This window comes from Neopsephotus bourkii, unplaced genomic scaffold (assembly GCF_033783945.1).
Source record: "Neopsephotus bourkii isolate Nb327-2 ecotype Australia unplaced genomic scaffold, CSIRO-AGI_Nbou_v1 NB_333, whole genome shotgun sequence".
Lineage (NCBI taxonomy): Eukaryota > Metazoa > Chordata > Aves > Psittaciformes > Psittacidae > Neopsephotus > Neopsephotus bourkii.
This window is the reverse complement of record NW_026900839.1, coordinates 1838555-1862448: the sequence shown is the minus strand read 5'-3', so window position 1 is coordinate 1862448 and position 23894 is coordinate 1838555. Positions and strand designations below refer to the sequence as shown.

The window sequence follows — 23894 nt, the reverse complement described above, 5'->3', positions numbered from 1 at the left end:
CCTACTTAAAATTCCATGCAAGGTGACGCTTCAAGGGTGATCTTCCTTGTAGTCTTCTGCTAGTTTCTGTTACGTGGTTTACAGCTGTAGGTTTGTGGCCACCTTTAATGGAGGTGACCAGTAAACCAGATGCTTTATTCACCTGGTTACATCTATGAAGGTGATGAAGTTGTAGCGTTAGAACCCCCCATTCTAGAACTGTGCTGCAGTTGCTGAGGGCGATCCTTCTGTGACCTGGTAAAAGAACCACTCGTGGTGTAACCTCGGTGTACCTGCCCGTTGCAGCACGCACCACGTTTTGTAACGCTTCCAAGCGCTGGGCAGGAACCCGCTTGTACAACATCGGCGCTCGAAACGGCCGAAGCGGACTCTTTATTGACGGGAGTCACTCGGTTCCCCTGGTGGGGCAGCGCCTTCTCCTCTCGCCCGGGCCCTGCCTCCAGGTGCCGGTTGCGGGTGTAGGGGGGGGGGACCGGACGCGCCCTTTCACCGCCGGAGCGGAGGCGGCTCCGTTCCGGCCGCACCGCCCCACGTGTCCCCGGGCGCGCCGGCGCGTCACCGCCGGCTTGAGCCAATAGTGGCGCGCCGGCGCGCGCGCTGCGGGGCGGGGCGTGGCGGGGCGGCGCGTGGGCCCCCGCGCTCGGCTCCCGCGCCGGCCGGGTCAGGCGGGTGGCGGCGGGGACGCGCAGGTGGCCGGTGCGGGAATGACGGAGCGCGGCGGGCGGTGCGGGATGACGGAGCTCGGCGCGGCGGCGCTGATCCGCGAGGGCTGGTTCCGTGAGACGTGCCGGCTGTGGCCGGGGCAGGCCATGTCGCTGCAGGTGGAGGAGCTCCTGCACCACCAGCGCTCCCGCTACCAGGAGATCCTCGTCTTCCGCAGGTGCGGTGCGGCCGGGAGCGCGGCCCGGGCTGGCGGTGGTGTGCGGGGAGCGGTGGGAGCGCGGCGCTCAGCGCCATGCGGTGGGGCCTTGGCGGCGTTGGGAGGGGGCGGGGGAGCGCGGCCCGCGGGCCGGCTCCAACGCTGCTTCCCCGCTCTGCCCAGCACCACCTACGGCAACGTCCTGGTCCTGGACGGGGTGATCCAGTGCACGGAGCGGGACGAGTTCTCCTACCAGGAAATGATCGCCAACCTGCCCCTCTGCAGCCACCCCGACCCCCGCAAGGTGAGTCGTCCCCGGCCCTCTCCGCGGGCTCTCCCCCGGCCGGGGCCCGACCCGCAGAGCGGCTCCCGTCCTCCGGACCGGCCCTTTCAGGGCTGCTGTGGCCGGAGGCTGGCTGGGGCCGTGGCTTCTGGCGCTCCCACGCTGCAGGCAGCCCGCGTGGGCTCCGCAGCACATCCATCTCCGAGCGCCGGGGCGGGACGAGCCCACAGGGCTGCTGGGTTTAGGCCGTGCTTTTTAGGCCACGCTGTGGAAGTTTCCCCGTGAGCCCACCCCGCTGATGGCCGGTTCTCTGCCCTCTTCTCTCCCAGGTGCTGATCATCGGTGGCGGCGACGGGGGAGTGCTGCGAGAGGTGGTGAAACACCCGACCGTGGAGTCCGTGGTGCAGTGCGAGATCGATGAGGTGCGTTGGGCTGCGAGGAGGTGCCCGGGGGCTTCGCTGGGACGGGTGGGCTGCCCAGCAGGAAGCATCCCTGCTTCACAGCATCCCCGGAGCTGCTGCTTCACCTGCTGCCCCTTGTCAGCAGCGTGCGTTTGCTGCCTGTGCTGCTGGCGTGACACTGACAGCGCCACCTCTTTGCCTCACGAGTCATCTACGTGGCAGCTGGCTGCCTCTTGCATGGGACTTCTTTCACACACAAGGGCTTTCCAGGCCAGCGTGGGCCAGGCATGAGATCTGGAGACGGAGAGCTCTGGCTCTGTGAAGCTGCTGCTTTTCCCTCTGTGCCATTGCAGAGGAGAGCACTGCTCCTGCCAGAAGAGGATGGTTGCTTTGCTAAGCAGTCTCCTGTGACTGAAAGCAGGAAAGAAGGGGGGGGACGACTTGTTTCTGTAATAGATGGGCTCATCCCCCTCTAGGTCAGCTTGTTTTGATGCTTTAAGAAAGTTTTGCTCTTTTCTCAAAGCAGGGCTGTATTAAGAATGGGAAGCGCTGCTCTATGAGACTGTGCACTCTGTCTGCCATGCTAATAGGCATATGTGTCTGGGTTTGAACCAGCACTGCCTGACACCAGCATATCTTTATGTCTTTGCCAGCTGCGAGAAGCTGGTCATGTTCAGTGCAATCGCTGGGCCTCGGGCAGTGGCTGTGATGCAGGAGGGTGATGCAGTGACCATAGTGCAGAGGTGGGGATAACTCTCACCTTGCATCTAGAAACCTGCTGGAATGGTTTAATTTAGGAAGAATAAAAGAGAAGTCTGGAGCTGAGATCACCTCTGCAAGTGATGTCTGCAGGGAAAAGGAGCTGTAATGTCAGATCTGTAATCGTATTCTCGCAGTTCCTCAGGGAGCTTTTGAAGCTCCAAGTTCTTCTTGTTGAGTTTGGCAAGGACAGACTAAGAGTGTCACTGAACCCTGAGGCCATAGGAAAGGGCTGAGCGCAGCTTGTTGGCTGAAGATGCTGACAGCTCTTGAGGATCTCGCTAGTGAGTTGGGTTTGTGCTGAAGGCATAGAAGGAAATGACTCATTGTGCTGCTCTTGCAGCTGCACAGTAGCCTGAGAAGTAGCTCCTTGTACCCCCTGCTGACCCCCTTGTGCTCACTGTATTGCAGGATGTGATCCAGGTATCCAAGAAGTACCTCCCAGGGATGGCAGTGGGGTATTCCAGCGCAAAGCTGACCTTGCACGTGGGAGACGGTTTTGAGTTCATGAAACAAAATCAAGAAGCCTTTGATGTGATTATCACGGACTCATCTGACCCCATGGGTAAGAATTCTGGCCAAAAAAGGGCACTGCTTTCCACACTCCTCCTCCTTTTCTCCTCTGCCTACCTCTTGGAAGCAATGCCAGCCTGCCCAGGCTCCTTTTGAGTGAAAAGATTCTCACTGGGTCAGCTCTTTTGATAGAGAAAGGGAAGGGTGAACACCAGAAAACTGTCTTAGCAAGGTTGTCCCGTTTCTCTCCTCAGAATTTAACTCCAGCAGCTATTGCTTCTGCCAAAGAGTTAATCCAGGAATCCCATGGAGGGGGACAGCTTTGCACATGTGCCCGCTAGTGAAGCAGTAGCTTGTGTGCTGTCGGTATCCGTACCTAACCTAAAGATGGCTGCAGTGAGATGGCTATATTTCTGAAGGGGGGAAACTAAAGTAGAGAAGGATCAAGTGTAGTTACAGCACCTCATTTTAGGGGCCTGACAATGAGAGCCCGAGTTGCCTTTACTGTTGCCATAGTCAACACAGGAAGAGGCATCTGTAAAAGGCTGTTTGGAGCAGGAGCTCAGTTTAGAAAGAGCTCACTGAAGCAAGAGGCAGGAGATAGGACTCTTTGATAAAGGTTCTGGGCTTGCTGTTGAGCAAAGCTAAAATGCTGATGGATTTGCCATGCTAGGTGCAGGCTGGGGTTCACCAGGGCAAAACTCTGCTTCCAGATTATCTCCAATGCTTGTGATCACAGAAAAGCCATTTGAAATCCCCCTTTTCCAGTGCAGTCCCTGTAGGCACTGAGCAAACTCTCAGAAGCCCACTGGGTTAGTGTCTCTCTCAGCATACCTCTTCACTCACTTGTCTCCCAGGTCCTGCAGAAAGCTTATTCAAAGAATCCTACTACCAGCTGATGAAGACAGCCCTGCGAGAAGATGGGATTCTTTGCTGCCAAGGTGAGGATGTCTCTGGCAGAGGCTGATGCCAGATCACTGCATGGAGACACAAAGGGGACTCTCTTCTTGGGGAGACATTACATAGGCACTGAGGTCCATTTTAGCTCCCAGGTACAGGAGAGTTTTGATCTGGATGCATCAGCTCATTAACTGCTGGACTACACTTAGTAAATCTGATGTAAGGGTGTTATCTTGCTTTGAAACCACATGAGCTGTGCACAGTAGAGCAGGTTTGGACTTGGGACCGCTGCTAACCTGGCCCAGACCTGTGCAGAGAAGAGGGGCAGCTCTCACCTCACATCCCATCTTCCCTTCTCCCTGTAGGTGAGTGCCAGTGGCTGCACCTGGATCTCATTAAGGAGATGCGTCAGTTCTGCAAGTCTCTGTTCCCAGTGGTGGAATACGCCTATTGCACCATCCCCACGTATCCCAGCGGGCAGATTGGCTTCATGCTCTGCAGCAAAAACCCGGTGAGTTCCAGGCACCTCAAGTGCCCTTTTCCACTCCCTGAAAGCACACACAGAGCCTGCCTCAGGCTGTCCCTCGCAGAGCTTGAGCTGCAGCTCTGAGCTCTCCCAGCTGAGGCCTCTAGAGTCATGCTGGGTCCTGGTTCTGCCAGCCCAGGGCCCCAGAGCTGCAGTGCAGCTTGCTCAGTGCTGAATGAAGCTCAGAACTGACCAGTACTTGCTTACCAGTACTGTAACTGGTTGCCTTAGAAAAGGACATTATTTTCTCTCTGGTACAACAAACTTGGAAGGGAGGAAGCCATTGCCAGTTTCCAGAGCCTGTTAAGGATGTGGCTTATTGATGCTGGCTGTTATAAAGCAGCACCTGCTTGATAAGGATTGACTTGCAACTGGTAATCTCATGCAGAGGTCCGAGTGAGTCGTTGTTAGGATGTGGGGTGGTAGCTCTGTCACACCACTGAGGTCTGCTCTCTTCCCAGTCTGCTGCATTACAGCAAGTCTCTAATGTGACTGTCACAGGAGCAGTGCTGCTGGCTCCCTACATCAGTGTGTGTGATTTATCAGGGGCACTGGCAGTATGCACTGTGCCTGACTTAACACAGACATGGATTTTGCTCTTCAGAGCAAAAGCCTTGCTGCTTAGATGCTGAGGCACAATCTGACGGCTTCATCTGGCACATGCAGTCTGACCTCATGTGTTGACATCTGTGAATAAGGGCTAGTCACAAAGGGTACAAGACTGTAAACCCAGCCCTGGGGACTGGAGCTGTGCAGAACCTTTGACCTCAGACTAGAAGAGAAAGTCATCTGTTCTGCTGCACATCCTCTTGGTTCTCTGCCATGAATCCGGTGCCTGTCACACACACAGCCTTTTGCTTGCTGCCCAAACACTCCAGAGCTGCCTGACTTCTCTTCTGCAGAACACGAATTTCCGGGAGCCTGTGCAGCAGCTCTCACAGCAACAAGTAGAGGAGAGGAGTCTCAAATACTACAACTCTGACATCCATCGGGCAGCTTTCATTCTGCCGGAGTTTGCACGGAAGGTAAGCAAGGCTGTGCTGTTCCTCCCTCAAGGATGAGGTACAACTTCTCTTCAGCAGGAGTAGGAGCACACAGGACTGAGGACTTCCTGCAGCCCTAAAGGCTTCAGTGGGCAAGTCAGAGCAGGGCAGCATTTAGCATTTTGTATGACGTAGTTGAGTATGAGTCAGTCTGGGAAGACTGGAGTTCAGTTTAGAACTGTTCTTTGGGTTCATGTCCCATGCTTTGATGGCAGATTCCTCCTACTTCACCTATCAAATCTAAGCAGAACAACTGGTTCCCATTGGAAAGCTCTAAAAGGCAAATAAAATGTGGTTGTGGTTTCTGGCACAAACCAGAGGGTAGGGAAAGGATGCTGTAGTGTAGTTCAGCCTGCTGCCCTGTAGGACAGTCATTCCATCATCTAACTGGTTTGCAACTGCAGGGTCCAGAAAAAAAAACCTCCTTAGAGGGATGAAGGCAAATGCTGTGTTTCAGAGCCATCTGTCTGTTAAGGACCAGGAGAGCTGCAGTGGGTCCATCCTGATGCTTTATTGTCTTTGGCTGTCTGCAGGCCCTGAGCGACGTGTGAGACTGAGAAGCTGCTTCCTTCCTTCAAGTTGGACCCTGAGATCATCGGTGACGTGGTTGGGACCTTCCCAGCAGACTGCAGATTTGCTCTCCACTGTGTGGGATTGTTTAACCCTTTGCCAGCCAACACTCCCTTTGATGATGTGTTAAAGATGATGGTGCATAAGCCAGATAAGACTATTGAACAGGTCCGCTGACTTAATGCGTGAGGTCAAAACTGTTCTTTCCAGTGCTGGAAACGTAAGATGTCTTTTTCCTTTCTCTCCGTTCTAAATTCTCCCCTCCCTGTGGCCCCCATCCCACCTCCACCCCCTGCAACTGACATGATGTATTTATAACTGACACTTATTTCTGTCTGGTGATCTTCTGAAACCTGGGAGGAGTGCAGAAGGGTCACTGCCTCAGCCTTAAGCACAGAGAGCAAGAGCTCTGTGCCCAGAGTTGTTGCTCTCTCCTGATAGGAGCTCCCTGCTGCTGAGACGTTTTGACTGGTAACGGGTCTGAGCCTTCATGTCCCACTGCCCTTCTGCGACACCTGCACTGTTCTGCAGCACAGTTGGAGAAGTCACAGTGCAAACTGTTGCCATTCACAATAGGTCTCCCTCCAACCCTGATGGAGTAGCAGTATTAAACACCAGCCAGGCAGGCTGGCAGCAAAGTCTTGTGGCTTCTTTTTTGGAAACAGAAGTGCTGAGGGAGGAGCAGGCTGACTCCTGTTCTTACTCTGCCTCCGAGTGGTTCCAAAGAATGTTTATCAATATGGTGATAGGCGCTTTATATATATAAATATAAATATATCTATATGAAAACCAAACCTTAGATCCATTGCCTGCTGTTAAGTACTGATGCTGGGGAGTCAGTTGTGCTGACAAATCTCTCATCTCGATCATGCTGGGATGCCTCAAGCCTGGGTATTTGCTAGTCCTTAGGAGGCCTCATTATTTCTAATGCTGCCTCCAGAATCCCCAGATGCACAAGTTGTTTCTCGTTGTACTCTATCGTGAGATGGATCTGCCTCCACTTCTTTACTTCTGCTTTTAAGACTCCATACCACCGCTGTGCAGTGGGTATCTCCCCAGCACAAGCACTGCGGTGCTCACTCCCTTGCACTCAATTAAACACTCGGCTCTGGTTAAGGTGACATCAGTGTTGGCCACTGTGCTTCTTTGGGGAAGTGTGGGGTGGAAGCAGAGGTCCTGAGAGTCTGTTGTGCTTGTCAGGGGCGCTCTGGAGTTGTTCTGACTTCCTCTCTCCTTTGGCTCTAGGGATGGCGAGTTACAAACAAAATAAGCTCTGAAGAGTGATCCTGTTGCATGTTTTATATTGTAACCTGACTGCATAATAGCTCCAGGTTCTGTCACCCTCCGTGCTGCAGAAGTCAGTACCTTCTGTCCACGCTGTTCTCCAGCCCGAATGCTGCTTCTGGTATAACAGCTTTCTGAGCCGTTTTCTAGCTGGCCATCTCCCTGATAGCATCACATAATCCCTATCTGTCACTGGCCCCACTCAGCTGCATCATCCTTTCCTCTGCAGAAGTGTGGTGGCTCCAAGGGTGAGCTCAAGCTGAACAGGCTAGGGACAGTCGCTAGGTGGCATCAGGAGAAGACAAGAAAGTTCCTTCTGGGAGAGGCTTTTTCACTTGGTAGGAGAAAGGCACAGAAGGAGCAGGCTTTTGCAGAGGTTGGGGTTGAGCTTTACCGTATTTGTGGCCATGCAAACAGCATGCGTGGTGCAGCCACCGTGTGCCTACAGCAAGGGACCTCTGTGGTGTCAGTACCAACCCTGCTGCTTTCTCCCCTTTCTGAGGACATTTGACACTTCTTTTCCAAAGCTCCCTTCTAGTACAGGCATCAGTACAGCTTCTTCGTGGTCACAGGGGTTTGCAGAGCATTGGTAAGCTGTAAAGCTGAGTCTGGGTCTCCTTTCTGTTGAGATTCATGTTTGGTCTCTCAATGCTCTGGGTAACTGTCTCCTTTCTCCCACAGCTACTGATTAGTTAGGGCTATCGAGGCATTTTCATTGCTCAGCTCTTGTCTCTTCATTATAAAGAGCAGAGGCTGGTTCTAGCCACTCCTGATTAAATTGCTGGGGGACCTGAAACCCATTCAGTCCTTCATCCTTGATAGAAAACTACCTTTGGCACTTTCTCTCCTGGAATGGGAATTAAGACCAGGACTGTTAGTCCAGGAAGGCCTTAGAGCAGCTGCCAACTAGTAACAAGTTCAAGCCTTCCACCCGCTCTTGGTGAGTACAACAATGCCCAGGAGGGAAAGAGCTTCCTCAAACCTGTTACGAATCTCCACACAGCTAATTACTCCCTCTTTCACTGAGCTGTCTCCAGCTTTCTAAGTTCAGCCAATGGCCGGTGATGAGAGCAGGAAGAAAGGCTGTTTGTCATCCAGGTCACACAACCTCTGTCCACAGGGTCCTGTGTGTAGTTCCAAAGCCATTCCAAATTGCTGTTCTTCACAGGCACTTTCAAAGACATCAGTGTCTTGCAATAGGTGAAGACAGACATCAGTGCCAGAATCAAGCACTCGTAACAGTGCAGCAGGAGGAGGGAGCAAGAGTTTGTCCATCTATAGGTAGTTCCATCTGAGCAGCTCACAGCACAGGGATGACTTAAGGTCTACATGCTGTTAAGAATGGATTTTGGTGTGTCAGTCATCTGTCAGGCAATGGTGTCCACAGATGATGATCCCTCCCACAAACATACATCAGGGCTGTTACATTGGAGGATGCTGCAGCCAAGGATGCTGGGCACTGAAAAGAGACTGACTGGCAATTTGGGTGATGCCCAACGAGAGAACTAATGTGGCCTCATGTAGACCTGAGCACTGAACATTCAAAAGCAAACTCTGCAGTGTCTCCAAGTGGACAACTAAAAGACTGTGAGTTTTAGCTGGCTTTTGCACAAGGCTAGTCAAGCAGCACTGTTCATAAGCAAAGATCCACAACAGTGTTGTTTGTCTAGACATGCTGCAGTCATGTTCCAGCATCTTATTAAGCTAGGAGCATATGAGCAGGGATAGGCTGTGTCCCAAGTAACGTTTAATGTCATACCAGTCAGAGCAGGTGGAGACAAGTGAGGGAACAGAGCCTGATGGGCTTTAGCACATCTATTGCCTAAGCCTCTTGGCGCCTTTTGAGCTCTGTCAGACTCTGCTCTGGGCTTTGCTCATTGAACTAACTCAATTTTTAGAAGTTCAGAAAGGAGCTTGAAAAAATGAAGAGAAATCTCTTGCCTGTATCTCTTGAGCCCTTTCAGGCAGTTAATTGGCCTGAGTGTCGTATTCATCCAGAGCTAATGTTATTGAGGCTTGGTTGAATTATTGATGAAGCTTGGCTGGGGCTGGAGCAAGAGACTGCTGAAATAAGAATGACAATTCATCCTTCATAGGGGAACAGCCTCAGGAAGCAAACAGCCAAAAAATCAGTAACAAGTGGCACCAGGTTCAGGGAGAGAAAAGTTCCTTTGACATGGTGGGGGAAGAAGAGGTAAAAGTGTGGACAAGTGTGAAACAGCAGCTCAGGTCTGGCAAGAGTGTCAGAGGAAATGGTTAAGTATCTTCTCACCAAGTTAAGCACTGAGAAGTTTAGGTGATGCTCTTTCTTCATAGGATGGAGTTAAGTGCTTTCTAAATACACAAAAGGTGGGGAATTGGAGTGAGGGAATCTCAATCCCAGCACAGTGATCTGTGAAGCAGCTGAAGGAGGAGGGGGTTGTTACAGATGGTGGGATCCCAGCTGCAGGCCTGTGGCTGAGGGGGTTTGCAGTGCTGGTGGTGAGGGCTGAGGGCCCCGCAGGAGGGAGCTGCCCTCTCCTTGGTACTGAACGGCTGCAGCAGCAGTGCGGGGCCGACATCTCTGGGGAAGCTGATGCTATGTGCTGGGGTGAGGGGCAAGATGATGTATGTGGTGATCCTGCATGTGTTTCATCCCCCTTCAGCTGTAATGAGGAGTAACCAGAACCCCATGCTGTCTGAAGGGCATGAATTCCTGTTTAAAGCTCTCCCAGCTGAGCGATCCCACATCTTAATGTCCCTGGTGAGCTCTTGCTGACTGACTTCCAAGGCACAGTGCGTATGCAATCCCTCAGGAAATCCAAATGGTAAAGAACCATTTCTATCTAAGTCTTGTCCAGCCAATCTTAGCACCAACAGGATGAGTCTGGCGTAACAGGTCAGTAGGCAGTAACCCCAGGTGTCCTGACCCCTGCTTTACAGCCTGCAATGCTCCTGTGTGGAGCCAGGCATAACGTTTTCCATGGAAAACAGTTGTTTTTGCAATAGAAGTGTTTCACAGCAAGTAGTAGCTTTTGAAGGAGACTTTTGGTGCCAAAACTGAAATGTTTAACTTTGCATTCTGCAATGGCAGCAGGTTTTGAGCACAGCACTGAAGCGTTACGCTCACCCTCCCTTCATCCTCCAGGGCTCCACAGGCAGAGAAGGCAGCGCAGCTCCCCCAGCTCCACGTCCCCAGGGAGCTGTAGCAGGCTCGTAGTCGTGCGTGCTCTGGCAGCAGCATCCCTGCGGTACTCCCCTCCTCCTCCTCCTCCCCGCACCTGCTCTGCAGCTCTCAGCAGAGATGAGCAGCATCCCACGCTCGCGCTGCCTCTTCCTCGGGGCTGTCAGATGAGAGCCGATGCGAAGCCGTGGCTGGAGCAGCCACCTGCATGCTCCTCGGAGGCCCCCGGGGAGCGTGGTGCGAGGGAATGCTGCAAGCCTGGCCTCATAAATGGGCTGTGATTTCAGGCCCATGAACAAATTGGTTTCCCCTTCCAGGAAGGCTCACAACTGACTATTGCTGTATTTATTGCATTGGCCTTTGCAACTAGGGACTCTTGAGGGCAAAGAGAAAGGGTTCCAGTGACAGGAAAGTAGGAGCATTTGAACCCTTCCTTCAGCTGCAGCTGAGTGCCTCACCTGTGGGAACCAGACTTTGTTCTGGAAGCCTGATGCAATTCTGCTACGTGCTTTATGGCGATCTGAACCCAAAGCAGGCAACAAATGGGCGAAAGACAGCGAATAACCAGGACATAGAGGAAAGCAGTTGAGAAGTTACCTCATTCCTTAATGTGGCATTTGGTGCCAGACATAGTCTTAGCCTTTGTATCCCAGTCTTTGCTGCTGTACAGATGCACTGAGGAATGGTCAGGGACCTCTCTCCTGACAGATTGGGACCTCTTTCTTGATAGATTAAGACCTCTCCCAGTGCATGATGCTTGTGCACCTTTACTTACAGAAAAGATGGAGGTTGTTTTATGTGATTGTGGAAGCATGTTCTGCTGTACTTCTGAACCCACTCTGCACCTCTGCTGAAGCCACGCTAACTGGAGGACAAAGTCCTTGGATAGCCAGGCCTTTTCCAGTTACTGTGCACTGAACTTCCTTCTGGAGCATCCCCACCCTTACCAGGCTCCCATGGGTGTGCTCATGGGCATGCTGATTTCAGATAGATCTGCCCTCACTGTAAAGTGATAGAAACCCACTCAGACCATGTGCAGCTCTGGACAGGAGAGAGACTTCTAAAGGGTGAGTCAGAAAACAGGGAGATGAAGTGGTAAGAGGAAATCAAGGAAAGAATTGTCAGAAATGTTTATTCCTCCAAGGAAGACCTTCAACTTTTCCTGTACAGACTGATAAGTGTTTAAGTGTTGGCAAAACCAATAACTGGGGCCCTTCTTAAAGGTCAGCCAATGCAACAGGGAGCAGGGAACAGCAGGAATGAAGAACAATCCTGGTGCTAGATGCTGAACTCTTCCCAGTTACTAAAAGGAGCAGTTTTATCACCACAGAGTTGTTTTACTTCCTCTGGAGGAAGAGATGATCAGCAGTGGTGGTAGCAGAACCAGCAGGGTCTCTGCAAAGAGGATGGAGGGGCAGAGCTTAAGGACAGACTAATGTAGGGGAAGCAGCAGAGGGAATGTGAAGGAGGGCACAAGAGAAGATAGGGGAATGTGGAAAAGAGGCATCTAATATTGAAGGATGCTGTAGCAGAGCCTGGAGGGAACTTGATTGGATTTAGAGATCTGGTCCTGGGGTGGGCAGTGGAATGTAAGTGCTTTGATGTGTTCCTATTCCCATCCCTCCCAGCTGGGAAGGGACCCCCAGCTTTGCCCAGGCTACAAGTACAGGTTTTGGCTGTGCTATGCTCATCAGCAGGGCCACAGGTCTGGTGCTGACATACGTGGGCAGAAACTCTCCAAAGCCACCCCCCCCCAAAGAGGTAACAATGATTTTAATCCCAGAACAGAGTGACTGCAGCCTGGTCACTGTTTACATCCCTGTGGGTCTCCCCAGGAGCTGATCTCTGACTCAGCACCTCATCCCTTGTTTTAGTGGCAGAGCACTGTCATACTTGTGACCCCATTCGCTCAATGAGGCGTTGTAGAAAACAGCCCATTCAGAAGGCAGAGCTGCAAACCCGTGTTTATTGGAACAAGCAGTTTGGTTAGAGCAGATGGCCCCCAGCATGAAGACCTGGCTGAGCTGCTGGTGCTGTCTGTCTAGCTTTTGGGCTAGTAGACTCATGAGGTTTAGTCCTGCCTCATCACCACCAGGATGGGGTTGACTCCTGCCTGCCTGTCACATCTCACACACAGGTACCTGCCCTGTGTTCCTCTTGAGCAACCAAGTGTGCTTTCTCCATTAGCTATCCTCCCACTTGCACCTCTCCTGGAGCAGATAGGCTGTGGGTCATTGGGCAAGTGCCTGTGGTTTTCCTGCTTGCTGGAGCCTGGGACTCCACCACTCTGTCTCATAGCCCCAGACTGGATGGGAAGTGTTTGACAGAACCCATTCTAAGGGCTAACACAGCAATCCTCATCAGCTGCCGAGATCAGTTGGGAAGGAAGCAGCTCATGTTTCACCTGAAGTGGAGGGCAGCTCTTCACAAGGGGGTGAGAAACAAGGAGGTTACACAGTATTTTGAGGAAGGTTGGTTTCCAGAAATGGCTAGCTTGTCACCTTCCCCACAGGGCTGTGGGACCCTGAAAAGGTTTTCTTCTTTGTATCTTTCAGTGAGGGAATCCAGTGTTTCTTTTCAAATGTGCATGGAAGTGATGGCATCTTTTCCCTCAGGAGCACCCGGGGTGGTCTCACTGGCGTTAGGAGCTGCATTGTTTGCAGGGAAAGCTTCATCCTGCTGTTTCCAGGAACTGTAATGCTGGTAAGCGGTAGAAGTGGGGAACAGGTTTTTCTGCCTTCTGTTCTGTGTTCTGCCACAGCATCCCTTTGGCCAAATCGCCTCCCTGTGGGGTTTTTACATGTGCTAAATTAGGATCACAATTTACCTTTTGACTGCTGTTTGTTGTTAGGGTCAGAAGAGGACTTGCCCTGAGGCAGTGCATCCGGAGAAGGGGCCAGTGGTGAGATGGGATCACAGGCAGTGATGCCATCCCCAAGTGAAGGGGATAACGCAAAGCAGATAGAAGTGTTTAATAGCACCTTCTGCTGGCCTACAGACCAATCCCACTGACGGGATGGCCTTTTGGGCAAAGGGAGAAGCCTTAACTGTAAACCAGAGATCAGAAATGGCAGGAACTTACGTCAAGCAGCCTGCAGTCAGTACCAGCACACCCTGAGCCTTTTTCTGAAGCCTCACAGAGCAAAGCAGCTCCAGCTCTGACCAGTCTTTCCCTGTTTTACCTTTAATGCATTTAAGCCCAACATCTCCAAAGTCAGGGTTCACCATGTTGATCTGTGCTTCCAGGATAGGTTCAAGTCATACTGAAACAACACTAGGAGCAAAAGCCAGTAACTTCCATCTGGCTTCCAGGTAGTCTTATGTAGGGTTGCAAGACAGATTATGTTACTACATAGCTGCAGCCTGTGATCATGTACAAGGAAAGCCAAGTATGTTGGCATTCCCCAATGAGATGCATCAATGGATGCAGAGATCCAGATCCAAATCCCCTGGAGCCTGGAACTCAGGGTCCAAGCCATTATCTGAATACTGGTGGCCAGGAGTGTTAGAGGTTTGTGCAAGCTGGTGGCCTATTGTATCCAACATTCTGTTCCCAAAGAGAGCTCAGTTTTAAGTAGGAGAGGCACAGGTAGTGCCTACAATTTCTCCGAGTGGAGAACCAGCATGTTACTGGAGAGTCCCAGTCCTTTGCTTCCTCAGCCTCTGCAGGTCTGGCACATGGAAAGCCCAGAGGCACTGAAGTATCCCACTCAAGCAGCCAAGTGTTAACAACCTCTCCAAAGTCTAATTTGCCTTTGATATAGACTTAATTGTTTGCGTCACCCACTGGGCTGGGGGAGGGCTATAAAAGGGGCTGCAGCCATTGTCTGAGGCAGAAGAGAGCCCAGGAACAGCTCCCTCTCCCAGTCTTCCTCATTCAGCACAGTAGTCACAGCCTGTGCATCATGCAGCTGGTGGCCAGCCTGGTGTCCGTTCTGCTGCTGGTGTGGAGCGTGAGAGCCACGGCACTGCCTGGAGACGAGAGACTCGCAATACAGAGCACCAGGGTGAGTATAATGCACCCTGGGCAGGAGCTGGGTGAGGTGGGAGCATGCAGGAGCAGGCTGGAGCCAGGGGAGGGCTAATAAGGGCAATTAGGCTTCACCTGATGCAAACTCTTCCACCTCTATATTCCAAGGCACTAAAGCTTCCTGCACTGCAAAGCACTGGCTATTAGTACAACTTAGTAGCCAATTGACTTAGGAAAGGTACCAGGGCAGATGACAGATGCAAAAGTGAAGTCTGAGCTCAGAAAAAACTGGCAAGGATGACAGAGCAGAGAAAATAGTATTGCTTAAAGAGTACAGCATGAGAGAATGAAACAGTGCTAGGGAGGGAGAGAAAAGATATGTAATTGGTAAAATGATCAAGGGAGATGATATTTTAAATAGGACTCATGGGAAGGACAAATGTTTAAAAGATGGGTTCAGTAGGAACGTAACAGAGGAATAATAAATGAAGTAATTATATCAGAATAAAATTGCTTTTTCCAGAGTAGTATTCACAAGGGGAGTTATACTGACATAGTTCTGCTAGAATAATTACACTCTGAACCAGCACAGCTCGATGCAGTGGCAGAACTTATTAGAGCAATATAATTATCCTACCAACTGGCAAAACCCTAATATTATCATGGCTACAGCACTATAATAACTTTGTTTGCACTATTTCCCTAAGAGGCCGAAGGGGTAGGAAGCAAGAGCGTAACAATCACAAGCTGCCTTCTGCTTGCCCTCGCCCCGCAGTTTTCTCACCTGCATGTTCCTTGCCATCCCTGCTGCTCCTCGGAGCTGTCGTCAGCCACCCCACACTCTGCCAGTGCAGTCCATAGCTGTATCCATAAGGCTGCTGTTGCTTCATCCCCGCAAAGGAGCTACCCAGGGAAGTGAAGGATCCCAGTACTGGTTTCAAAGGCAGTAATTTCTCCTTTGTGCGTATCCACATTGTTTTTTCTGCCTCAGCGTTGGCTGCAGCTCATCCATCAGTGTCTCAGTGCTTCAGGAGTGGGCTTACATCCCATTAACAACAAAACTGGCTGCAAGAGAGAAGAGTACAGTGTGTGAGGTGCTAGGGCTAGCGTTGTGCTAGAGATCAGGGCTGCTGCAGCTGGCTGGGGTTAACCCTTGTGGGGATAACTGTGACCTTCCAGCTGTACATTCCTGCAATGACAATCCAGTACGTACAAAGTAAACTCTGTACAAATCCTAGGTGCTGGGGAAAATAAAACCAAGCTGTAGGGAATAAATGGGTAAATAAGGCTTTGGTAAGAATTAATTCAAGTGTAATGACTCTTCTACACGCTGTTGCTTACAAAATGATATAACAGATACAATGATTCTCTTCAGAGCATTCTGCTAATACTAATTCTGTTAGATACTAATGAACCAGTCCCCACAGGCACCACTGCCGTAACTCAGACAAATGGTTCAAGTATGAAAACTATTTGGATTTTACATATAAACAACCATAAAATGCATAGCAATGGGGAACAAAGCTCTGTGCATTGAGATGCACTCTTGGATGTAGTACAGGGAGTCGAGCAGCTACCCCAAGGTGTGCTGTAACCTGTGCTAAGGTCTCTAGCTGCTGCCAAAGAGCCCTGATCTCTTGCAGCTCAGGAAGAGCGGGGATGTTAGGAATGGATTGCTGCAGAGGAAGAGCTGCCTAGTTTCACTAACAGCCACGGCTGATCATGCGTAAGGAATACCCCTTAAGAGCAGGCTTTCTGCCTTCCTCAGCCCTGAGCCTGAAGCTGCTGGCTCTGCTTGCAGCAGGTTAGTTCAAGACATAGGGCTCACAGCTAGGAAGGAAGCTTCCAAGATAACGTGACCCAAGAGGCATCTTTAGCTGGGTTCCCCAGTCCATCCCCTAAAGGCTCGAGTCCTTTATGTACTTGCAGCACAGGAGCAGGAATCAGGGCAGGCATAAACTGGCTTCTTTCTTCTGCCACAAACATAGAGTGTTATTTTTCTATGGCTCAGTTTCTCTTGGGGGGGAGCCGGGTGGGTTACTAGAGCTAAGAAAGTGGTTAGAAATGATCCATGAACATCCTGGAGCATACAGTAATTGCTGCTGTCTGGATCTGTCCATCTTTTGAGTCACTCACCAAGTGGTCCTTAAGAGAGTCAGTGGATAAACGCAGCCGTCCCAGCAGTAAACATGGCAGTTGTGAGGAGTGGCATGGCAATGTACTTCCAAGATTCCCATACTCATTGGGAAACAGGATCTGTTCCTATCAAACCATCTATCCCAGCTTGTCCAGCACCATGCCTCTGCTAGTGAGTCTCGGAGACCTGAGATGCTCAGGCAAGAGGCAACTCCTTAGGTCTGATGGATGTAAAGTGCAGAGAAACAAGATAACTCACAGCTTGTTACTGACAGAAATCCCTCAAGCCCAAACCATTCTGCTGTGGGAAAGGGATGGAGCTCAGCAATCCCGAACTTCATCCTGCCTTCCCTAAGGCCAGGCTATTGGAATATGGGTTCTTGGTCTTGAAACACAAGCTGCCTGTCCCCACTGCTGGAATAGTTTGCTCTAAATACTAAAGGTATTTATACCAACCCAGCCTTTCCCTTTGTTACGTTTCATTCTCAGCACTTTACATGGGGTTGCACTTAATATTCCTGAGGACTTGGTGCCTCTTTCCCAGTGATCCCGCAGAGGATGCTGAGCCGTCGGAGCAGTGACGGGAGCATGGCTTTACCAGGAGAGGAGGCAGGGATCCGATTAGTGAAGGCAGCGAGGGATTATGCAGCCAATTCCTGCCTATTTGGTAGCGGCCCTTTTCCAGTTAGAACCCACACGTGTGCCTGTCCCCTTCCAGCTGGGAGAGGGGAGGATTGACCCCGGCAGCCACTGATCCCTCAGCTCCAGCACTGCTTTGCTGATGGGAGAAGCATTATCTCCAAGGTCAGGAAGCAGGGAAGCAAGAAGGGACCCCATGGTGGATGCGTGCACGCTGCTACATCCCCATCCTTGAGGGCTATGGGGGCCAGGGCCTCCATCCATCACTTCTCCCCGCCCTCTGCCTGCAGGAACAGAGCACAGTGCGGAAAGACGCCATCCTGAAGATGCTGGCGGGCCTGCTGGACGGCGTGGACATGGGGCGCGAGGTGGCCTCCCCAGCCGTGGATGAGGAGGAGGGCAAGGTGGAGGAGGAGAGGGCAGTGCTGGGGCGCCTGGCGCAGCTATCGCCGAGGGACCGCAAAGCTCCCTGCAAGAACTTCTTCTGGAAAACCTTCACCTCCTGCTAGTGCCGCCCAGCCCGGCCCCACCGGCTCACTGCCCACCAACACCCTCCCCTCCCCTCGGCTGCCCCGGCCCCCCGGCTCCCTTCCTTTTCTTCTTCACCCCTCAGAATAAAGCATGGCGCCTCGGGGGCTCGTCTCTGCCTCTCTGTGGGGCTGTGGGGACCCGCTGGAGGTGGCGGCCATCTTGTGGCTGCCCATGGTGGAGGGCGCCATCTTGTGCGGGGCGTTGGTGGGCGGCGGCCATTTTGGAGGGGCTTCACAGTGGCGAGGGGTGTGCGGTGGGGCTGTGGTGAGGATGAAGGCTCTTGCCCCACCAGGAGCCCCTCAGTGGGAGCAGGGGCACAGTCATCGTTAAAGGTGCTGCAGCTCAACCTCTGAAGGACCAGGTGCGTGTTTGCATCCCTGCCATGGGGTGGGAAGGTGAGGCGCAGGGGTTGTGTCCTGAGGGGTGCAAGCCCCCATGGGTACTCTGCCATGTCATTGTTGGGAGAGGATGGTTTGGGAGTGTGGGAAAGCATCCCCAGTGCTCCATTCCTCACTGGCTTTGACCTGGGGATGGCTGCGTGAAGCACCCAGGGGTGCTCCGCAGGTGGGGGGCACAGGTATCATCTGCAGCTGTGGGAAGGGAAGATGTGCCCAGAGCCTTGGCCCTGGTCTTTCAGCTGCCAGGAGGTATCTCCGGAGCAGTTCCAAGTGCTCTGGGGCTCCATATGCATAGAATTATAGAAACACAGACTGGTTTGGGTTGGAAAGGGCCTCGAGACGATCCAGTTCCAACCCCTTGCCGTGGGCAGGGATGCCTCCCACTGGACCAGGTTGCCCAAGCCCTGTCCAGCCTGGCATCTGAAGTGAATTGAAATGAACTGGCCGTGGTGCCAGGCTCCGACTGCTCTGGTTCTCTCCTGGGTTCTTGGTGTTTCGTTCTCCTGCTTAAGAAATCAAAGCCATAACACCTGATTTATTTACCTCCCCAACCAAATAAAAACCAGAACACCTGATTTCTTTCCCTTCTTGGGTGCCATTTGCTCTCTGGGGAAAGGGTCTGGAGAGGTGTAGCTGGTTTCCTTCTTTTAACTTGCTGAGGAGTATTTTGAACCTTATTCTTAAAACTGACGGGTAGTGTAGGGGTATGAAAGGTGTCTGAATTCAGCACTAAAGGAGACTGCTGAGGCCTTGGTCCCGCGTGCTGGCAGGAGGTATGAAATCCAGTTGCTCTATTTGCTTTAATTCTTAGTATTAACAAGGTGAGTTTTGGAGCTACATTGCTAGGAATGACCTCACTAGATAGCAGATTTCAGCTGTGTTTGTCACCAAGCTGTATGTGGGTGACAAGTGCTGTATAAGAGCTGATAATAGGCATTATTATTAGTAAGACCTGTGTGGCATCATGTCTCCAAGGGCTGGCCACTGGTGAGAAGTAGCTGGCAGTTATTTATCATGGCTTGCTTTTGAACCTTTACATGGGTTTGGAGGACGGTGCCCATGAGGTCGCTCCTCTCAAGAGCAGCACTTTGGGTTAATCAGCAGCCAGGCTGTTTTCTTGCAGTTGAAGCAACGCTTCCACCTCCCTCGCTCTCCCTGCATAATGAGTGATACAGCAGCTCTGGCACCTAGTCGGGCTGGCGTGCCGCTGCCGCTTTGCTCTGTGTCAGACTCCATTTGCACCGTGTCGTTTGGCGTCGAGATCTCCGGCTGCGTGTCTCTGGCTTGCAGGAGGAGTTAGAGCCCTGTGGCTTGGTTTATTTTGCACTCTATAATGAAAAATAAGATCCTTGCTGGGGGAGCTCAACGACTCATATATGGGTAATGGGATATGGAGCTTTCCAACTGCGTTGCCTGCAGCACCCGCCTCAGTCGCAGGAGACCTGGCATTTGCGTTGTATCATTAGCTCCCTTTCAATACCTCAGTTTCCCTGCCTCTCAAATGGGGTGATAGCTCTTGTCTCTTGTAATTTTTCTTAAGGTATGTGGGTGACAAGTGCTGTATAAGAGCTAATAATAGCCATTACTGTTAGTAAGACCTGTGTAGCACTATGAGACCAACCAAGATGCTAGCACTTTAGAAGCGTTCTCATAAGAGTTGCCTTCTTATCCACCATTAAATCTTGCCTATGATGATAATGTTCATGACAATGTGTAGTGAAAATGAGAAACTCCACAGCACATGGACACAGGGATTGCCCCTAACAGAGAACTGCCTGTTCGGCAAACCCTGTATGCTGTGTTAAGTGGCTCCTGGAGCAGAGAGCAGCGCAGCTACTCTCCTTGTAAATTTGGAAGTGGAACTCTCCTTTCATCCCTGCAGATGGTTCCTGCTAATGTAGGCTGAGGCACACTGGCTGAGCACCAAGCGGGAAGTCTGCACCGCCAGTGCACGTGCTGTGGATAGGGGCCAACGCAGTCAAGGCAGCTTCTTTCATCAGCGCTGAAATCAGTGTTTGAGCTGGATTTAATTTTGCAGTTTCCTTACTAAGTCAATGTGCTGAGGCTGAAGGGCTGTCAGATCCTGCCTAATGACGGTGTTTAATGTTGGGGAGTGTAACATGATAAATCAGAGTTAGTGGGAGAGGCTAAATGAAGGGTTAGAAATATGTTCTATATGGGCATTTTCTGTTTACATTTTCACAAGAGAATTGTAACTCTTCTAATGGTGTATGGCAAATGGAAGGAAGCAAGAATGTTACTCCTTCTTTAGATGCAATAGTCAATGCATTTTAAAATCTTGCCATAGCTCAGAGTGATTGTGTGTGAGCAAGTGGATAATACCTATGAGCTGTCTCCAGGTTTTAGGAAAAGTGAAAAAGACACATTAGAAAGTAAAAGAAGATGCCAGGAGGAGCACTTCTAAAGTCAGCTGCACACACAGTGCTGACCTCACCTAATCCAATGCACAGTCCAGTGGCATTCACTGTGTTTATCTATTATGCAGCATACACATCCAGCTGCAGGCAAGGGAGGGAATTATCATGGGGACAAGCTCAGCTGTGAAGCTACAGCGTGTGCAGTACCCAGGGGTAACTCCATGTGTGCACATCCTATCCCATGATAAACATGAAGTAGTCCAAGGTAACTGATTCTTCAATGAAAACAGAATAAATCTCATTTACTCTGAGATCAAAGCATGTGCATATACGGACAGATAGGACAGAGGAGGTAGAGAGGTGTTCGTTTGCAATGTAGTACCCTCCATGGTAACTTGTTTGTACGTGCTTTTAGCAGTGAAGATCTCATTTTAATATGTGCTGGCAGGTAAGTGAGGAGGGAATCAATACTTCTCTGTGTGTATTTTCAGCCACAGACAATGGAGAGAGTTGCAGTCTGGCTGGACTTCACAAAGATACTGTCTGGCTGCAGGTAGCTGTCAAATGGACTTAAATGTAGTGGAAACACAACAGTGTTGCCCAGTCTGGTGCTCTTCTGTCATTCTCAAGCAATGCATGACCTGTGAGGCTCCTTTAGTGTTGATTACAGTTACAGAAAAATAAGGTTAGATCTGTATTGCAGGGAGAACGAAGCATAAGTTTGCACAGTGTCTTTTGTCTTATGTTTTTACCGCATTTGGCTCTGCTCAGAAACACTGAACATGTGTCTGAAAAGCAGTAAGTTCCTTTAATTAAAAAAAGACTTTTTTGAGGTTGATGGGATGTGAGCAGTCAGGTACAAAATGGGAAAAGAGTAACTGGGTTTGCACTAAAGGGCAATTTTCACTGAGTTAAGCGAATTCTGCTGTTGCTCTTGGTCATAGATCGACGCAGTGGCTCTCAGAATGCGTTCTGAAGGGCTGCTTGTTTTTGATGACCTTCATCTGCTACATCCGTGTGGTTTAGACAGCAACAAAATTGACAACATCCCTGTGACACAGGCAGTGTTCAAGGTCAGGTTGGACAGAGCCTTGGGTGACATGGTCTAGGGTGAGGTGTCCTTGCCCATGGCAGGGGATTGGAACTGGATGATCTTAAGCTCCTTTCAAACCCAAACCATTCTATGATTCCATGAATTAAAGTGCTGCTTTTATTTGTCTTTCTTGGCAATATGGGGTCACAGATTTGCCTTATGCTTTGTGCTTGGTGGTGGGAGATCCTGATCCAAGAGACATTCGTGTGTGTGTTCTTCTAGCCATGGTGCCACATGTACCTCTCTCTGTAGCTCTGCTGTCTTTCCTGCCACAATAGGTTTTTTTGAGTGGAAGAATAACACAGGTCAAATAAGACATTTGTTCACCTTCTGCCTGTTATTTGCTGTAAATAGTTTATGTGCCCTTGTTCTCTAAGCTCCTAAAGCCTCTCTTGTGAAGTGGGCTTTGAATATGTAACTTCAGTTGCTTCTCTGAGCTCCAGTATTCACAGAACCCTCAGAACCAGCAGGTTGTAAATACATTTTATAGTTGATGAAGACTGCTTAGTGAAAGAAGCTGTTACCTTGACCATTCAGAACATGCAGTAGCTTCCTATAAGATATGTGCAACACAGGAAATCCTGAGGCTTGGGGAATTGGGAGGATGTCTTACACAGAGGGATTTTTCTGTCTTTTACTGAACCCTGATAGGACTTGCAGGGCTTTGAGAGGAGGCTGCCAGGCAGCAAGAAGGGGTTTCGAGAGCACTGGAGGTTTGCAAACCAGGTCAGAAGGACAGGCAGTGTTAGTGTGTTGTGGGGTTTGGTGAGACTGTAGTATGAAGGTCTATGCTGTAAATGTCTGAGATGGGAAGTTAGAAGGTGCTCTCTACTGTTTCAACAAGGATTTATGAGATGCAGCTTTTCTTCAGAGATTCATAAGCAGTTACAGTCAGAGTTACTGCTAAGGCAGCAGACAGTGAAGTGTAGGTAGGCAAAAATCAGTTATTAGAGACACAGCAAACTGGGACTTCTCAGCATAGGGGGAACTTCCAGAATGAAGATTCAGACCGAGCCTTACTGCAGAATATCTTTTGTGCCTCAAGTTGCTTTTCATGTCATAAAATCCCTGAGCCTTTAAAGCATGAAATATTTAGGAGACAAAGGACCTGTGCCGTGTGAGACAGGAGGTACCAGAGAGCAGCACATTGCTGTTCATCAGCTGGGGTGAATGAGCTCTGTGCAGAACCTGGGAATACAAGCAGAGACTCCAGAAGCTACTGAGGAGCAGCTGTACCCCATGCAAAGGGAGATGAGTTTAACTACCTCTGCTGAGCCTGGGAGCCTTCTTGCAACAGGCATGTCTGATCTGTGTTTCTCTTTGCCTACTCCAGCGCCTTTGGAGCTGACTGAGCTCTCACTCTCAGATTTGCCTCTCATTTTGCTGCCTTGGGAAGGAGGTACCAGATGAAAAAAAGCCAGCATTTTCAGTCCATTAAGATAGGAACTCTGGAGAGAGCTGTTTGAATCTAAACTCAAACCTGCCAGCATGTCTGCTTCCCACTTGTTAAAATTATATAGGGCTCCTAGAAGGTCTCAGAAGAAACATCTGGGAGGTGAAAGAAATCTGAACAATTCAAATCCATGTTTCCCACCTCCCCAGAGACTGCCTTAGTCTGAAGAGGTAAGCTGGGCTCGAGAGGGGTTGTTGTCTAGCAGGACCACAGCACACAGGGGAATAAGTAGCTGTGCCAGAGGAGAGAGCATGCTGTTTCCCTGGGCTCGGGGCATTCAGCTGTGCATGAGGAATTTCAGTCCTAGCAGTACCTTGGGGACCTGGAGAATTCTTGTTTTAAACCAATTAATGTTTAGTGTTAAAAAAAATCATTATAAGCAGTCTTTACAGCTGGGACCTTGGTGAGTTTGGCTGGAGGTCAGGCCTACTTCCTGTTGGAAGATTGTTTGCTGGTTAGAGAAGTCTGCTGTTAAAAACGTCTTCAATTTCACAGGGATGTGCTTGGCTGGTGTATTTATGCTCTTCTTGACAGAGGAAGAAGCCAAGGATTTACGGCCAGGAAAGCTGCCCATTCCTGGATTGTACATTCCAGAAATTGCCTGGGAGAGTTTTCATTGCTTAGATGATGTCCATCATTCTAGACACATGGATCACTTGCACAGAAGGAAGAGTCTTCAAATCTGTTTGATTTCACTGTGACTTTATTCATGTATTTGAAGAGCAGATTGCTAGATAGCACTGGCTGTATTGGTGTGCATTAGTTAGTGAACCCAGCACCGGCAGCAGCTTTATTAATAGAAAAAGAGATAATGTTTTATACAGAGCTTTTAACTCTTCCAGCTGGGACAAGGCTCAGTGCAGGGAGTCTCCTGTTCACAGTGAAACCCAGAGGTTAGGACATTGTCTCCACAGAAGCCTGGTTTACTCCTAGAGCTCTGCCTCTGTCCTTGGCCTTGTGCTGCTTTGCTAGTCAGAGGTAAATCAGTCCCATGG

The 23894-nt window shown here is 50.5% G+C and overlaps 2 protein-coding genes across 7 annotated transcripts; both read left to right on the top strand.

Moving 5' to 3' along the window:
* The first annotated feature begins 619 nt into the window (after window positions 1–619).
* On the top strand, window positions 620–6975 carry SRM (spermidine synthase). The gene is made up of 8 exons (XM_061347976.1): window positions 620–880; window positions 1043–1163; window positions 1472–1564; window positions 2714–2867; window positions 3673–3756; window positions 4081–4226; window positions 5144–5266; window positions 5818–6975. The coding sequence occupies exons 1-8, from the start codon at window positions 705–707 to the stop codon at window positions 5833–5835; spliced, it is 915 nt and encodes a 304-aa protein (XP_061203960.1). The 5' UTR covers window positions 620–704; the 3' UTR covers window positions 5836–6975.
* CORT (cortistatin) lies at window positions 5938–17681 on the top strand. Of its 6 annotated transcripts, none has more exons than XM_061347985.1 (4): window positions 5951–6074; window positions 12857–13004; window positions 14188–14308; window positions 17337–17681. In XM_061347985.1, exons 3-4 carry the CDS (start codon window positions 14207–14209, stop codon window positions 17553–17555), a joined length of 321 nt encoding a protein of 106 aa, XP_061203969.1. In that variant the 5' UTR covers window positions 5951–6074; window positions 12857–13004; window positions 14188–14206; the 3' UTR covers window positions 17556–17681. The 6 variants fall into 6 exon arrangements, with proteins under 6 accessions (XP_061203970.1, XP_061203969.1, XP_061203966.1 ...); XM_061347982.1 differs by lacking the exon at window positions 5951–6074 and adding an exon at window positions 10057–10806 and having other exon boundaries at window positions 12861–13004; window positions 14213–14308; XM_061347981.1 differs by lacking the exon at window positions 5951–6074 and adding an exon at window positions 10070–10806 and having other exon boundaries at window positions 12861–13004; window positions 14183–14308.
* The last annotated feature ends 6213 nt before the right edge of the window (window positions 17682–23894 follow it).